This window comes from Scomber scombrus, chromosome 14 (genome assembly GCF_963691925.1).
Source record: "Scomber scombrus chromosome 14, fScoSco1.1, whole genome shotgun sequence".
Lineage (NCBI taxonomy): Eukaryota > Metazoa > Chordata > Actinopteri > Scombriformes > Scombridae > Scomber > Scomber scombrus.
Window position 1 is genome coordinate 28,828,658 of NC_084983.1, and position 17,111 is coordinate 28,845,768.

At 39.5% G+C, this 17,111-nt stretch overlaps 3 protein-coding genes across 4 annotated transcripts in view; 2 read left to right on the top strand and 1 right to left on the bottom strand.

The window, feature by feature from the left end:
• The window catches only part of med31 (mediator complex subunit 31), a 4,454-nt gene extending 2,995 nt beyond the window's left edge, over positions 1–1,459 (top strand). Inside the window, exon 4 of the mRNA XM_062433270.1 lies at positions 177–1,459. Within this exon, the coding sequence (XP_062289254.1) occupies positions 177–390 (214 nt within the window). The 3' untranslated portion in view covers positions 391–1,459. The remainder of the gene's footprint in view (positions 1–176) is intronic.
• A 501-nt stretch (positions 1,460–1,960) lies between these two features.
• Positions 1,961–11,735, top strand: LOC133994108 (uncharacterized). Of its 2 annotated transcripts, XM_062433304.1 has the most exons (10): positions 1,961–2,082; positions 5,320–5,532; positions 5,957–6,095; positions 7,017–7,159; positions 7,252–7,304; positions 8,381–8,505; positions 8,599–8,706; positions 10,175–10,384; positions 10,466–10,783; positions 10,919–11,735. In XM_062433304.1, the coding sequence occupies exons 2-9, from the start codon at positions 5,327–5,329 to the stop codon at positions 10,775–10,777; spliced, it is 1,296 nt and encodes a 431-aa protein (XP_062289288.1). In that variant the 5' UTR covers positions 1,961–2,082; positions 5,320–5,326; the 3' UTR covers positions 10,778–10,783; positions 10,919–11,735. The 2 variants fall into 2 exon arrangements, with proteins under 2 accessions (XP_062289288.1, XP_062289287.1); XM_062433303.1 differs by having other exon boundaries at positions 10,466–11,735.
• A 3,325-nt stretch (positions 11,736–15,060) lies between these two features.
• On the bottom strand, positions 15,061–16,750 carry LOC133994440 (P2Y purinoceptor 3). The gene is made up of 2 exons (XM_062433693.1): positions 16,281–16,750; positions 15,061–15,976 (listed from the first exon to the last, which is right to left on the bottom strand). The coding sequence occupies exons 1-2, from the start codon at positions 16,748–16,750 to the stop codon at positions 15,061–15,063; spliced, it is 1,386 nt and encodes a 461-aa protein (XP_062289677.1).
• Between the last annotated feature and the right edge of the window lie 361 nt (positions 16,751–17,111).

Sequence of the window (17,111 nt, forward strand, 5' to 3'; positions counted from 1 at the left end):
CCAGACCAACACATGCTGATCTCTGTGCAGTTTACAGAGTTACTGAATGTAAGGAAAGTTGCTGCAGAAAGTTTCCAGACATGTTTTTATATCTGTGTGTGTGTGTGTGTGTGTGTGTGTGTGTGTGTGTGTGTGTGTGTGTGTGTGTGTGTGTGTGTGTGTGTGTCTCTCTGCAGGTATCCTCACTGCCTTCACATGCTGGAGCTGCTGCAGTACGAACACTTCAGGAAGGAGCTGGTCAACGCTCAATGCGCCAAGTTCATAGACGAGCAGCAGCTGCTCCACTGGCAGCATTACTCCAGGAAACGCACCCGGCTGCAGCAGGCGCTCGCCGAGCAGCAGCAGCCGCAGCAGCAGCCGCCGCCGCACGGCAACGCCACCGCCAAGTGATGATGATGATGATGATGATGACGACGTATACGAACATGAGGGAAAGTTAAAGAGTGGCTGCTCTGATGATTCACCGTCTAATAACAGTCAGACTGATGAAGAGGAGCTGCAGATGAATAAACACTCACACTCCTTTTGTTTTACTTTGCAAACTCGACACTGACTCAGGTGACATCATCAGTGACATCATCAGTGACATCATCAGCCTCCTCCAGAGACACATCATGCTTCAAACACCTGGAGACGCACGAAAGATCTCAGTAGTTCATCTTTAATAAGCAGCAGTGAGAGTTTGCTGCGGCTCCATCCAGGACTGTACGATTATCTTCGAGCTTCTCCGTCAAACATTCTGCTCATAAAAGCTGAAACAGTGAAAATAAAGATTCACTAGATGGTTGGAAATCTTGTTGGTGACAAAAAAACAGGATTTAATCTGATGTAGAAACGTTGTCTCCATGATAAAGTCAGATAAACAGTGTGCAGTAAAGACAGACTTCTGCTGTAAAACACTCTTCTGATGACAATAATCATATTTATTCTCACAGCTTTCAGGTCACTAACAAGATTTTCTGCCATTTAATAAATTCATATTTTCATTCATTTCTGTGTGATATTGTTTTCTTTACAGCAGATCTTTGACTGAAATGTTCAGATTATATTTATTATACAGTCCTGGATCAGAGCTCACAGAGTATTAACATGTTTCAGTTGTTGCTCAGATGTTTTTGGTTATTAACTAAATGTGAATGAACGATGACATATGATCCTTATCACTTCTGTTAGAGTCTAAAATTAGTTCAACTTTATAGAAAAAAACATTTTCAAGGTGTATTTTTCCCTGTGGCCCAATTCTGCTTTCACTTTTCTTTTTTTTAATAAAGTATTTGAAATAAGAAATGTTGAGATTCCCTTTGATTTGTGTGTAAAAAAACAAACCTTAAATATCCTCATGATTTATATCAACAGTTAATTATTCGCATATTTAATCATTACTATTTAAAATAATGTGTTTCATATTTGGATATTTAGCAAACATTCCCTTTTGCTTCTTTTTTTACGCAATGTACTATGAGACAAAATTTGACAGATTAATTCATATCAATGATTATCTTGATTTAATTATTATCTTCTTGTTTCTGTAATAATTTCAACCTTTTATTTAGTTACTTAAATATCTGTATTAAAGTGTATTAATTCAGCATTTCTGTGTGTATAATGTATTTTAATACTTTATTAATTCTGCATTTATTTATTTGTGTTGTCATATTTAGTCCTACATAATTTTATTCTGAAAATCATAGTCATAGTAATAATACTAATTCCAGTATAATTTTTTATTTTCAGTCATATCAGATAATAGATCATATATGATAATAAGTGTTAGTATAAAGTATTTAGTCTTTAAGAGTTTATTTGACAAACAAACAGAAGTTTTTTTTTGCGACTTTAAATTTGATATTTAACTAATTTAAATGCGATATCGCTTTTATTGTGAAGGCTCGGGATCGGAAGTGTTTATTACGTCCGTGAACGTTTCTCTCCGTAACACCTCTGTCTCTGTGACGTAACGCGCAGGTGTTACACTGAGACTGGTCCTCCGACACAACGGCTGCTCGGTGGTTCGTGTGATGTTAATGTTTTACTCCGCAAACAGTCGAACAGCGGGACGGATAAAGACTGACAGTCACCACGGTAACACTTCACTTATTGATTATTAATAATTATTATAATTTATCAGAGTATTCAGTTTAAAAGTGTTTATTTTAAGGTTAAAAAGAAGAGCAGCTAAGTTAGCCACGGCAACAAAGTGAGTGGTCGCTCTCTCTGAGCATGCGCAGTTCTCAAACTACAGTCAACCAAAGTTTAACTTTTAATCAACAAAGAGTCTGAAACAGTTAAAGTCCAAACCTGCTGATTTAATCTGTTTAACATGATTAGATAAAGTACATTTACCCAAGTACTGTAGTACAGTTTGAGGTACTAGTACTTTACTGTAGTACAGTTTGAGGTACTAGTACTTTACTGTAGTACAGTAAAGTACTTCTCACATGCTTTAATTTCAATAAATGTTCAAATGATCCAATATTTCAGCAGAAATCAAAGATTAGAGAAAAAGTCCAAAAACTGAAAACACATTTGTGTATCAGAACTTAGTTTTCAGTTCAAATTCAAAACACTTTATTTGTCCCTGAGGGGCAATTTAAAAGGCATGAAGAGCAGCATCATTAAAAAAGGACAAACAGAATTCAGTCAGTTGAGGGGCAATGATGTTGGGACGGGGAGGGGTCAGAGTTCAGGAGCTTTACTGCTGTGGGGACAAAGGTGGCTCCTCCTTTGTTCTGCAGCCTGATGGGAGCCACTCAAACACTGAGTGTGTGAGGGTTCATGTAGGATCCTGTGATTGTTTGTTGGTCACAGAAAGCAGACAAAGCTCTAACAGGAAGTCCCCTCACATTTACCTGCTGACCCTTTGGAGGGGCCCCACCCCTAGGTTGGGAACCACTGGACTAAACTAGCTAACTGTATATAAAGTAGTGTAAACTAGCTCCACCTCCAGCAGCTACAACAGTAACATGCTGCTCTAACACTGATGCTTCACTATTAATAATCTAATGATGTCATAATAATAATATATCAGTCAGAGGACCAAACCACTACTTTACTGTAATACTGCATACTACATCACTATAATACTGCAGTACTTTACTGTAATACTGCATACTACATCACTATAATACTGCAGTACTTTACTGTAATACTGCATACTACATCACTCATAATACTGCAGTACTTTTACTGTAATACTGCATACTACATCACTATAATACTGCAGTACTTTACTGTAATACTGCATACTACATCACTATAATACTGCAGTACTTTTACTGTAATACTGCATACTACATCACTCATAATACTGCAGTACTTTTACTGTAATACTGCATACTACACCACTATAATACTGCAGTACTTTTACTGTAATACTGCATACTACATCACTCATAATACTGCAGTACTTTTACTGTAATACTGCATACTACATCACTATAATACTGCAGTACTTTTACTGTAATACTGCATACTACATCACTCATAATACTGCAGTACTTTTACTGTAATACTGCATACTACACCACTATAATACTGCAGTACTTTTACTGTAATACTGCATACTACATCACTATAATACTGCAGTACTTTTACTGTAATACTGCATACTACATCACTCATAATACTGCAGTACTTTTACTGTAATACTGCATACTACATCACTATAATACTGCAGTACTTTTACTGTAATACTGCATACTACATCACTATAATACTGCAGTACTTTTACTGTAATACTGCATACTACATCGCTCATAATACTGCAGTACTTTTACTGTAATACTGCATACTACATCACTCATAATACTGCAGTACTTTTACTGTAATGGAGTATTTCTACGTTGCAGTATTTGTACTTTGTAGTAAAGGATCTAAATACTTGTTCCACCAATGATTAAACAACTCTGTAAAGTTAATAATTGAACAGAAACATGCAGATTAAATGTTTCCTTCTCTTTTCTCTCAGCTGGTCAAAGTCTGCACAGACATAAACTCTACACAGTTCAGATAAATGAATGTTTATTAAGGCTGAAACTAATTAATATGAACATAATGAAGCAGATCAGACTGTGACTGAACAGGTGATTTATGTTGTTATTTGGTTTCTTCTTCCAAAACTTTAAAGAAGAAGACACAGTGGAAAACTCAAATCTTCTTTTCTGCATTTATTTCAGTTTTCAGGCCGAAAACATTCAATAAAAATAATAAGAAAGAAAAATTAATAATGTTACTGACATTAGGAGGATGAATTACATTTCACTTTGCAAATGAAACATATTAATAACCACAATTTCAGTTAATCAACACATCGCTCTCTCTCTCTCTCTCACAGACACACACACACACACACACACACACACACACACACACATACTTGTTTATGTCATTTTGGGTGCGCATATTTTCACACACCCTTGAAGGACACCGCTTTCTGAAAGGTTTAGAGAGATGCTGCTGTGAGTAATATATTACTGGAGTCTTTAGCTGCTTAGACACAAACACAAACTAGAAAATGTCACTTATGTGTGCCTTATTTTTATTTGGGGACAAGATTCATTCAGTATCATTTGCTGAATAACTGAATAATGCTTAAATGAACCCTTTCATGCATAGTGTCACTACAGTGGAAACTATTCAAAAGCTGTTTTCTTAGAATATGTATGATGATGGATTTTGATGGTGTAGTTACAATTCAGCCACCACAGTGGACATATACTCCTCCCGTATACTGTAGTAGTATACGGGAGGAGTATATGTCCACTGTAGTGGCTGAATCTTTGGTCTGTGTATCATTCATTTGAGAATCTCTCTCTCTCTCTCTCTCTCTCTCTCTCTCTCTCTCTCTCTCTCTCTCTCTCTCTCTCTCTCTCTCTCTCTGTCTCTCTCTCGCTCGCTCTCTCTCTCTCTCTCCCCCCTCTCTCTCTCTCTCTCTCTCTCTCTCTCTCTCTCTCTCTGTCTCCCTCTCTCTCTCTCTCTCTCTCCCCCCTCTCTCTCTCTCTTTCTCTCCTTTTCTCTCTCTCCCACTCTCTCTCTCCCTCTCCCTCTCTCTCTCTCTCTCTCTCTCTCTCTCTCCCTCTCTTTCTCCCTCTCCCTCTCTCTATCTCTCTCTCTCTCTCTCTCACCCTCTCCCTCTCTCCCTCTCCCTCTCCCTCTCTCCCTCTCTCTCTCTCCCTCTCCCTCTCTCTCTCTCTCTCTCTCTCTCTCTCTCTCTCACCCTCTCCCTCCCTCTCTCTTTCTCTGTCTCTCTCTCTCTGTCTCTCCCTCTCTCTCTCTCTGTCTCTCTCTCTCCCTCTCTCCTTTTCTCTCCCCCGCTCTCAGGGTGAGGATGGCGTTGCAGAGGGTAGCAGTAGTGGGTGCAGGAGCAGCAGGACTCTGTGCAGCCAGACACATCCTGTCTCGTCCTCACATCTTCGCTCCTCCCGTCGTGTTCGAGCAGAGCGACGACGTCGGCGGCACCTGGTGCTACGAGGAGCGAGTCGGTTCCTATGACAACGGACGGCCGATTCACAGCAGCATGTACAGAAACCTCAGGTATGTTAGACTTTACACATCTCCAGCTCTGTATTTATATTCTGTGTCTCTACTTCATCTTTTACTGGTCCTTTATGAAGGTAAAGTTGATATTTTTCAACTTTTTAAGACTTAAGAACACATTTCAGAGTCAGTTCTCTTTGTTCCAGGGTCAGTGAACGCCTCATGTGTTTCTTACTTTTCTTTTTAAAATGTTTTTATTAACTAAACATTTCCTGAAAGCAGCGTCTAGCATCGTGATACTTTATTAAATTTAGGGCTGATTCAGTTTATCTTGTCTACTGTTGTTCTCCTGCATGAATCAAACAGCTTCTGATTGGTTCGTTCATGTTTTGTGTCAGAAGTTTCCAAACATATCCGTAACTATCCTCTAACTACATATTAGTTCATTAGATAGTTTATTGAATCAGCTGACTCTCCTCAGGACCAACCTTCCCAAAGAGGTGATGATGTTTCCAGACTTCCCGTTCGAGCCTCAGCTGAGCAGCTTCCTGCCTCACCAGGAAGTGCAGAGATACCTGCAGAGTTACTGCGAGAGTCACGACATCCGAGCTAACGTCCGGGTGAGTCGACCCGCCGCCGATCAGCTGACTGACCGCCGACGTCACATGTCTTTAGGGTTATTTATTTGAACATTATAAAATTTTAAAGTATTTTTCCTTGTTTTTATTTTTATTTTTTCTTTCTTTTTCTTTTTACTTATATTATGTATTCTTTGTTAACATCTTTATATATATTTGTGACTTTTCTATTTTTTTTAAAAACCTTTCCTTTTCTGATCTTTAATCTTTTAATTTGTTTTAAATCATTCTTTGTTATTCTCTTTGTATATATATTTCTAATTTATCCTTTAGGAGGTTTTTTAAATTTCCTTTTTAATCTTGATTTTTTTTCTTTTTTCTTCTTTTTATCCATTTATTCTTTGTTATCCTTATTGTTTAAATATTTAATCTTTTTAAAATCCTTTTCAATTTTTTCTTTATCTTTCTTTCATTTTTTAGAATGTATTCTTTGTTATCCTCTTCATATATTTGTAACTTATACTTTTTTTATTTTTTTCCCCCCTTTTTTTCTTCTTTATAATATTTAATATTATGGAAGAGTAGCTGTTGTGTAATTGTTAATAAGAATCCAAATAAATAGATAAAAATATGTACAGGTTGTATTTATACGTGCACACTTTTACTTCCATATACTCAGCTGTGCATCAATGGACACAACGTTAACAGAATGACACTAAATACAAATAATTAATAATTCTACAATAATTTACAATTAGCAAGAAAAAAAACCTGTAATTATTTCAGATTAATCAGTAAAAACAGAATGAAGGAAATAATATAGAGGACAGAGTTTAATCTGGTATCAGTGAAAACCTGAGGCAGATTAACAGGCAACAACTTTGAGATTTAATGAATTATATGAAGGTATTTTCTGATATTTCATGGTCCAAATAATAATGAAATGAACTCTTCGTGTTTCAGTTTAACACCGCGGTGGAAAGCGTGAAGCCGGTTGCCGTGACAACAGGTCGCGAGGAGGAGAGAACGACATGGGAAGTGACGTCATCGGATTCGTCAGGTTGTCAGAAGACGGAGACGTTCGACTCGGTCTTCGTGTGTTCGGGGTGAGACGCAGTTCCCTCCTTCTGCCACCAGGTGTCACTGAAGAGCTTCATCTTCACGGTTTAAATGTGTTTGTTTCCTGTTTGTCTTCCAGGCATTACTCTGACCCTCACATCCCAGACATACCAGGGATGAACAACTTTAAAGGTACACTCACAGTTCATATGTACATTTTTTAAATATATATATAAAGATAAAGAGACATTTATTGATCCCACAGTGGGGAAATTAATTGCTACAGCAGCTCAAAAAATAGTGATATAGAAAAGCAACAAACAAACAAAAACAAATATATACAACAATAAAAATTATAAACTAAGTAAAAACTTTTTCTTTAAATGACCCTAAAATGCAATTATAACATATATAATATATATATATATATATATATATATATATATATATATATATACACAACAATACAATTATAAACTAAGTAAAAGGACCTTAAAGTGCAATTATAACACACACACACATGTATATATATATAAAGTTTACAATAAAAATTATAAACTAAATAAAAACTTTTTTTAAATGACCCTAAAATGCAATTATAACATATGCAATTATAACACATATATATATACACACAACAATACAATTATAAACTAAGTGAAAGGACCTTAAAGTGCAATTATAACATAAATATACAACAATAAAAATTAAAAACTAAAAAAAGGACCCTAAAGTACAACTATAGTGCAGCATTGTGCGGTCTGACTGCAGTTGGAAAGAAGGACCTGCGGAAGCGCTCCTTCTGATCAGCTTCTATTGAGCTTCATCAGTGTGAGTTAGTCATTCAAGTGATATCTGACACATTTACAGTCTTTTTAACATCAGATTCCCTCTTAGTGTTTCCCTGTTGAGCTGTGGTGGAAGTATAGTAACAAAAAGACTTTGGTACTAAAAACACTGTAACGTTGAAACATAGAAGACTTGATTTGACTCATTCAGACGACTGAAGCTTCATATTAGCTTCAGATAAACTTTTAAATCCATGTTTACACAGAAGGAGGACTGTGGGTTTAGTCCTCCATCACTTCCATTGTAAACATTATGAAGGGATCTTCTAATGGTCAGTATGAACAGGAGGAATCATTACAGCAAGAAAAACATGAATATTTTGGGGGTTTGAACTGTAATAAATCATTATTCTCTGGCAGTTAATAGATGAATGTCTGCAGCTCTGTACTGGACACACTGATGTCTCTGGTCTCTTGTAGGACAGGTGCTCCACAGTCATTCATACAGGTATGCAGAGCCGTTCTCAGGTCAGTCCGTCGTGGTTCTGGGAGCCAAAGCTTCAGGACTGGACATCTCCATAGAGCTGGCTAAAGTTGGTGCACAGGTAATAAACATGTCCTCACTTCACCTGAAACAATAGAGGAATGTTTCCCTCTAAATGTGTGTTCTTAATAACAGAAAGTGATCGTGTTTTTAGGTGACACTGAGTCACGGTCGTCCTCGTCTCACCTTCCCTCTTCCTGCCGGGATCCAGCAGTCCAGTCCGGTGGAGTCGGTGGAGGATGACGGCAGGATTCGCTTTCAGGTAGCAGCACGAATCTTCACTGATGTTCAACCTGCTTTGTTTTTCTGTAGTGAAAAGATACGGAGGCTTGTTGCAGGAGCCGAAGACAAAAACAGATTGGAGGCTTAGTCTCCTAATTACGAGATAACTGTGTTTCATTCTTTTGATAGTTTTAACCAAATGCTTCCATATTAGTTTAGAGGATTTACTGAAGTAGATCGTCTCATAGCAGCTGCTGGAACAATGGAGTGACTTTAGATACACAGTGTAGATTTACTTTGTTTCAAGGTTTTTTTTTATTTTCCTTGAATGCACATCAACATCAAATTAACAAAGCACAATGGTGAATTTGATCAAAAGCATCCATAGTAAAAGCAAATAGAGATAAAATGTGCTGTAATATAAGAAAAAGTTGAAATATAAGAAAAATGTGAATTTAGCAAAAATGAGAATCAATAAATAAACCTACAAAAAAAGCAGAAAAGAAGTCATCCACACAAATAAACAAGAGAAAAAAAAACACAAAACAAAACAAATAGGGGGGTTGAAGGGTGTCCAGCTACACTTTACTTCAATTGTCGTCAGCCACAGTATGTGAGGGTGAAACGAATCTGTTGGATATTTATTAGATCAGTCTAATTGGTTCGCAAATCTAATAAAACTATCCCATGTCCTGTGGAGGTTTTGAAGTGTTGATTAACTGATAGTAATTTTAATTTTTATTCTTTGTGTCAAATTGTTCCACATAAATTATCCAGCAACGACATGCATCAATCTAGTAACCCCCCCCCCACATCATCACATGATGCTACTGAGCCAAAAATACTTTTCCTGTAGACTTACACCATGAAAGAGACGTCTGTAAATCAACAGTTAAATTTAGTTTTCACAAAATAATCAGAATTTGATGCGTTTGGTCTGATCACATTTCAAAAATCTAGAAAAAAGCTGCATTATTGAATCTTTATTCTCATTCCAGTTAGCTGTCTCAGTCAGTGGAAGTCTCTACTGAGCATGCTCTGTAGCTGCATCAGTGGGTTTTTTGGCTTCTAGAGCCACTGAGCAGCTTTCATAGTGTCCAGTTCGTCATCAGTGTCCCATAGCCGTCTTCTGCCCCTCATATACTTCCACACTAACCCTTTTTACATTGACTTGGCCTGTGAGATGTTCAGATTACTGTCTGATTGAACTATTAACACAGTCCACATTATTCAGTGACATCTCACAGTGTCACAAATCAAGGAAGAAATAAAGTGAATTAAATCATGTCTCCATCTTCTCTCATAACAATAGAAATATTGTAATTATCAGATGATTAGGTCATAATTATGAGATAAGGCCTCCTGCTGAATGCAACGTGCTTCTGTAGAAATACAGTCCAACATGTCAGTAACATGTAACACGTGGTTTCCTACATGTGAACCGACAGTCTGTTCAACCCTCCTCCTGCTCTTCTAATCTAAAGTTCTGATTGGTCGCTGTGTTGCAGGACGGCTCAGTGGGAGCGGCTGACGTTCTGCTGTTCTGCACCGGATACAACTTCAGGTACCCGTTCCTGGACGCGGCTCAGCTGGGTCTGGAGATCCATGACCAGGTGGTGTCTCCTCTGTACCGCTTCATCATGCCCCCCGCCTTCCCCTCGCTCTTCTTCATCGGCATCTGTAAAATAATCTGCCCCTTCCCCAACTTCGACTGCCAGGTGAGCCGCAGATGTTCAAACACTGTAAAAGGTCAGACTGATGAGGTCTCAGAGGTTTATAACCCTGCCTGGTCTCTGCAGGTCCAGTTCTCTCTGGCCGTGTTGGACGGCTCGGTCACGTTACCACCTCGGGCTCAGATGGAGGACGAAGCCCTGCGAGGGCTGCGGGAAAAGGCGTCGCGAGGAGTCCTGCAGCGCCACCTGCTGATAATGGACAAGGATCAGTGGGAGTACTGCGAGGCGCTGGCTCGCTCCGCCGGCTTCCCCCCGCTGCGGCCGGTCGTACGCAGCCTGTACGAGGAGGTTTGGCAACAGCGACGGATTCACCCTGAAAACTACCGCAGCAACAACTACAGACTGATCAGTGACACCCAGTGGGAGCTGATCGACTGATAGAAGGTTTACAGACTGATGGTGATTTCCATCCTGCAACACTGTGATTCACTTTGAAATCAATCAATCTTTATTTATATAGCATCAAATCACTTTACACATAGAGCAAGTCTAGACCAAACTCTTCAATTTAATTTAAAGAAACCCAACATTCCTCCATGAGCAACAGTTGACGACAACGGAAAGGAAAAACTCCCCTTAAACAGGAAGAAACATCATGTAGTGCTTTGATCCGATGCAGTGGACAACGACGCTCCTGACCAGCAGGAGAAGTTTGGGGTTCGACATCGCGATCAATCTGCAGACCTTGTAACTTGTAGACAATCTGCTCTACCTCCTCCAGCTGCCTCACACTGACCAAACAGTGAATGATCAGCTTGTCTGGGATGGCTGCTGCTGACAAACTGGCCAAACTATGAAACTACAACTTCTTGGGACCAAAAAACATTTTTCCTGCACTCAATCATGAGAAACGGAGCGTCTGTAAAATGGTGGAGACGTTTCCACTGAGAAATGACTTAGAATTTGATCCCTTTGGTCTGATCGTGTTGGAAAAGTCTAGAAAAGCAACACGATTTAATTGTTTCATTCCCCATTGGAGTTAGCTCTAATTAGCATGCTCTACCGGTGCATTGTCCCTATAGAGAACAACACAAGTTCTTTCAGGGATTTGCTTTACAGGAAGCAGGAAACTCTCTTTATACATCAATGGTTGAAGCTTGTTTAGAAGTAAAGACTTGAAGAAGTGGAAGTTGAATAAACTCATTAGGTGTGTTTCCATCCAGACCTTTTATGTACTTTTTCTGAGATGGAATATTTTTCTAAAGTTCTGACTATAATCATTGCATTTGGATATAAACACTATCTGCTCATTGTGATCATGTAACTTCTGCCGTTGATTGAAAGTCTCTGCTCAGCATCGTCTCTCTGTATCACACACTGAATAAAAGAGTGGAAACAGTTACTGTGAGGAAAACACTATTAACATTTCTACAGAGGGATCCAGTGAAAATCCAGCTTCAGTCTTTGTACTTTAAACCTATAAATCTGTTCTTGGTCTCCAATGAGACGTCCTGATCACTTTCCTCCTGAAGTCCTCAGGAAAACGTTCGACTGATCAGAGCACTGCTGTGTGGAGTTCTCATGTTCTCCTTGTGCCTCCCACAGACATGCAGGTTAGGTTAATTGGTCACTCTAAAATTGCCTGTAGGTGTGACTGGTTGTTTGTCAGCTATATGTTAGCCTGGTAATTGACTAATGTAGTCGGCTCACATTTCAGATGTCCATTAGTTGTTAACAGCTCCACCAAATAGTGATTTTTCTCACCACCCCTCACATTTACCTGCTGACCCTTTGGAGGGGCCCCACCCCTAGGTTGGGAACCACTGGACTAAACTAGCTAACTGTATATAAAGTAGTGTAAACTAGCTCCACCTCCAGCAGCTACAACAGTAACATGCTGCTCTAACACTGATGCTTCACTATTAATAATCTAATGATGTCATAATAATAATATATCAGTCAGAGGACCAAACCACTACTTTACTGTAATACTGCATACTACATCACTATAATACTGCAGTACTTTACTGTAATACTGCATACTACATCACTATAATACTGCAGTACTTTACTGTAATACTGCATACTACATCACTCATAATACTGCAGTACTTTACTGTAATACTGCATACTACATCACTCATAATACTGCAGTACTTTTACTGTAATACTGCATACTACATCGCTCATAATACTGCAGTACTTTTACTGTAATACTGCATACTACATCGCTCATAATACTGCAGTACTTTTACTGCAGTAAAGGATCAGAGTACTTCTCCCTCCTCCTGTGAATAAACAGTCTGATCTGCAGTGTCAGAGAATCAGCGGATGTGTCTCCAGACAAACGGAGATGAGTGTTCAGTTGGCTAATGATTCCTCAGACCTCCGCTTGGACCGAACGGATCCTCCAGTTAACCATGAACGAGGTCTGAGACACAGAGCTGATGTCAACATCAGACTTTAATCCAGATATTGCGCCACAAAACATCAAAATACAGAATAAAGAAGTCTGATCACAGACCGACCTGAGCTCAGAAAACAACAACAACATCACATGAAGCAGGAGCGTCCATCATGCATTGCTGCTCTTAATACATTCAGACACCAGCGCAGGTCAGTAACATGTTGCCTTACAGTGTTTAAAAGGACATTTAAAAGAGGAGATCCACCTGTTTAAAGAATAACATTGATTACATGTTCCAGGACTGATCAGTGACATAAAAACAACAAAGTCAGCAACTGTTGATCCTCAGCAGAACAGGGTCACATTTTACATCACAGGGTCAAAGGTCGGCTCTAGTTTCTAGCTAATGGCAGCTAACAGTTATTTTCACAACTGATTATTCTTTCAATAATTGTTTTATTATTTGGTCCATTTAATATCACAGAGCTGTTAAAAATGCCTATAAAGCCCAACGTAAAGTCATCAAATGTCTTATTTTGCCCGACCAACAATCAAAACCCCCAAAATATTAAATTAAGTTAGTTATGACAAATGTCAACAATTATGAAAATAGTTGCTGAATAATTTTGGATCAATTAGCTAATCAATTAATTGCTGCAGCTCTAATGTTTTCACATATCTTGCCTGAAAGATTTATTCAAAATGGGTTTAAACCCCTGAATGTAACAAGTGAGTTAAACTGGTTTTTGCTACAGATCCATCAGGCGGAAATAAACCCTCAAAATAATAACTTGTGACCGCCTGTGATCAGGAGCACAGAAACAGATCAAAGAAGACTAGAGCTGAAATTTTTTTTTATCATTTTAGCAATAATTTATTGAGTTAATCACTCACCTGTCACAGTCTCTGAAAAGGGAATATTTGCTGCTTTTTTCAGTTTTATATCAAATGAATATTTCAGACATATTGAAGCCGTCACATTGGACTCTTGAAACATTATCACTAGTTTTTGGCATTTTATACACTAAAAGATTAAGCATATGGTCAAAAAAAGTATTTGAAAAAAATGTGTCAATATTCAACTTGTCCTAAATGGATAATACACACTAATTCATTACATTATGTTACTGTACAGTAAGTATTATTTTCTTTATTGGTTAATCTGCAGATTTTCTTGAATGAATTGTTTGTCAATGAAATGTCAGATAACAGTAAAAACTGTCTATTATATTAAACTATTATAATCTTCTACAGCTCGATGTGATGCATTCAGTTACTAGTTTTACAAGATCAACAGTCTGAAGAAATTCAGTTTACAGTCAAATGTGACAAAAAGAAGCAGCAAATCATCACATTTGTGAAGCAGCAACCAGTAAAATATTTGGCATTTTTGCTTGATCAGTGATTAAAATTATTAATCAAATATATATTTACCATTGTATACTAACAGGAAATGATACGATACGTGCAACTTCAAACTTTGAAATGTCACAGCAAATTGAAGTTTTCATGGATCTTTGTGGAGCTTTTTTCACCAACAAACACACTTTGAATTTTTCCAGCTACTTACAGTATTCTGTTACTTGGTCACTTTAAACTTAGTCTTTAGTTTGTTCCTAAGTGAACACAGTGGAAACCTGCCTAGTATTAGTTTAGTATTATTATGTATTCTGGATTTGTGACACGGTTTGTGTCTTTAAGAGCTAAAACCAGAAATATATTTATCTGTTGAGCCAAGATCAAAATTAATTTCAACGGTTAAATCTAATTGGTCCATAATGTGAGTGTTAAAGGGACAAAAGAAGTTTCAGATGACATAAGCGGAGTAATTTAAGGGTACAAATTACTAAATTAAAAAGAACAAAAAACCTGCATTAATTAGTAATTTAGGAACATGAGGGCAGGAGGTTAATTAACTATCAGGCTTCACACTTTTCTAATTCAGGACATGTTACTGTTTTACACATTGGGAGTGGAAGCTGAGAGGACAGAGCGCCTCCAGGACACATCTACAGTCTGTGAGATTAATGTTTATTTCTTACTTCACTCAGGTCAAACATCTAAACAGTAGTTCTGAGTCTTCAATTCTTTTTTCAGTACCGATCAAAACGTCAAGTACACAAATCTGGCCTTGAATGTCCGCTCAGATTCAAAATGTTGGTCACTTTTCTTTGATCCGATAGTTTTAGAATTTACGTTGTATTGGTATTGAAAAAAAAATCAAACAAAACCCGACATTACTGGTACTGGATTTTTTCCAGGTGCATCTCGCTCTATTTAAGTCTGTTATAAAGAAACCGGCACTGAAGCTTCCTCAGAAGATGACCCTCGAAGACTTGGACTCGTTCTCCATGTGGACTTTCCTGTCAATCTTCTCGGCTGCCTCTTGGTCATCATCTCCAACTGCGTCCTTCCTCAGGATCTTCAGTGGCCACCAGAGGGAGCCAGTCTGGCGGTCTCTGCGGATGGTGGGCTCTACCTGCCAGCAGCAGGGGGCACCCTTATCCCCTGTCAGGAAGTAGAGGAGGGCGTTGAGCCAGGCGTTGCAGGAGGCCAGCGGCCGCGTGACCTTATAGCAGATGGAGACGGTCTTCATGGCATTGCAGCCGCCGAGGTGCCCCTGCCGCATGAGCAGAAACACGGTCCGGGTCACGTGGAAAGGCAGGAAGCAGAGAGCGAACAGCAGCGTGATAGTTACAATGGTTTTGATGGATTTCCGCCGTCGCCTGATATAGTGCGAGTACTGCGAGCCGGATATGGAGACAGAGGTTCTCGCTCGCTCTCTAACTCCTTCTGGTGCTCCGTCTCCCACCGGACCATCCTCGCCACCCTCTATGGAACTAGGAGGGGAGCGCAGGGTCTGAAATATCGTCCTGACCACCTGTGAGTAGCACCAGGCGATGATAACAAATGGCACAAAGAAACCCAACAGATGGAGGACAATGCCATATGGGACGTAGTCAGCAAACTCGTTATCGATGGCATCATCCCAGCAATTCATGTACCCCTCCCCGTCCTCCCCCTCAAATCCAGTCCAGTTCGTGCCGTCCCTCACACCTTCAGACCCAACAACCCCGCCACCCCCTCGCCGGACATAACCCGTCTGTGCAAACCTAAAGATAGGGCAGGTTAGGATGAAGACCACCACCCACACCAACGCACAGGTCCCCTTCACCACCCGCTTGCTCTCCAGAGTGATGGTCCTCATCGGGTGGCAGATACCCAGGTACCTGTGGACGAACAAGCAGTTTATTTTATAATTCATCACTTGAATCTGTTTGTTAATCAAAACACTGGACAACATTAATAGACTCTCAGATTGAAAGGATTTATAGAATTATTTGTCATTCAGTATATTCACATGGATAAATGTCCAAAGTGCACAAATGTAGGACAGTGGACCCTTTAAAACAAAGTGATTTATTTGTGAGCCATCGTCAGTTGTTGCATAGGTTGTTACCAGGTAAATCAAGACCAAAGTGCTGATTGAAATAGTATTTTCCATAGATTATATGTCTTTCCAGAGCATCCTACCTGTGCACAGAGATGCAGGTGAGGAAGAAGATGGAGCAGTAGAGGTTGAAGTAGAAGAGGAAGCGGACAAGGCGGCACATGAAGTCTCCGAACACCCAATGGTCTCTCAGCATGTAGCTCGCCACCAGGAAGGGCAACGACAGACCGTACATCAGGTCGGTGGTGGCCAGGTTCATCATGTAGATCAGCGAGGTGTTCCAGCGTCGCCCACTGCCACCAACACCGCAGCAGCCGCCATGGTGGCGACAGGAGCGCAGCAGTACCACAGAGTTGAGGGTGAGGCTGAAGATGAAGGTGAGCGAGTAGCAGACGGGCAGGAAGACGTACTTGTAGGATTCGTCGATACTGCAGGATGACTGAGTGAGGGACGAGGTGGGCAATGTGCCAGAGGTGTTGGCGTGACTTTTTGCCACCTCTGCCACCACCATACTCATGTCTGGAGTGACATTAGAGACTTGGCTCAATCCCATCATGAACCTGTGGAGGTTATTTCTGGCAGAGCTGGATCGGTTCAGGTTCCTCTGTCGTCATCTCAACTCCTTCAACAGTCTCAAGTCTTCTCACACACTGAAGTTTCCTTCATTTGTCCCCCTTCTGCACTATCTATCTATCTATCTATCTATCTATCTATCTATCTATCTATCTATCTATCTATCTATCTATCTATCTATCTATCTATCTATCTATCTAGCTGACTGTCTCTCTAATCTCTATTCGTTGCCGACTGAGTCATGTCTCTGGTATGTAGATGGACTTTCTGTGACAGAGGGGGAAGAAAACACACCATCATTAGTTTGGAAATGCTCGTTCAGAATGTACCACCGGTGTTTT

What these genes read in the sequence shown, in the direction of transcription:
- LOC133994108 (XM_062433303.1), top strand. Translation starts at nt 5,327, where the DNA reads ATGGCGTTGCAGAGGGTAGCAGTAGTGGGTGCAGGAGCAGCAGGACTC. An exon ending in TCGGTCTTCGTGTGTTCGGG is followed by an intron (nt 7,160 to 7,251) that starts GTGAGACGCAGT and finishes TTTGTCTTCCAG; the next exon opens with GCATTACTCTGACCCTCACA. An exon ending in AGGGATGAACAACTTTAAAG is followed by an intron (nt 7,305 to 8,380) that starts GTACACTCACAG and finishes GGTCTCTTGTAG; the next exon opens with GACAGGTGCTCCACAGTCAT.
- LOC133994440 (XM_062433693.1), bottom strand. Translation starts at nt 16,750, where the DNA reads ATGGGATTGAGCCAAGTCTCTAATGTCACTCCAGACATGAGTATGGTG. An exon ending in ACCTGCATCTCTGTGCACAG is followed by an intron (nt 15,977 to 16,280) that starts GTAGGATGCTCT and finishes GTTCGTCCACAG; the next exon opens with GTACCTGGGTATCTGCCACC.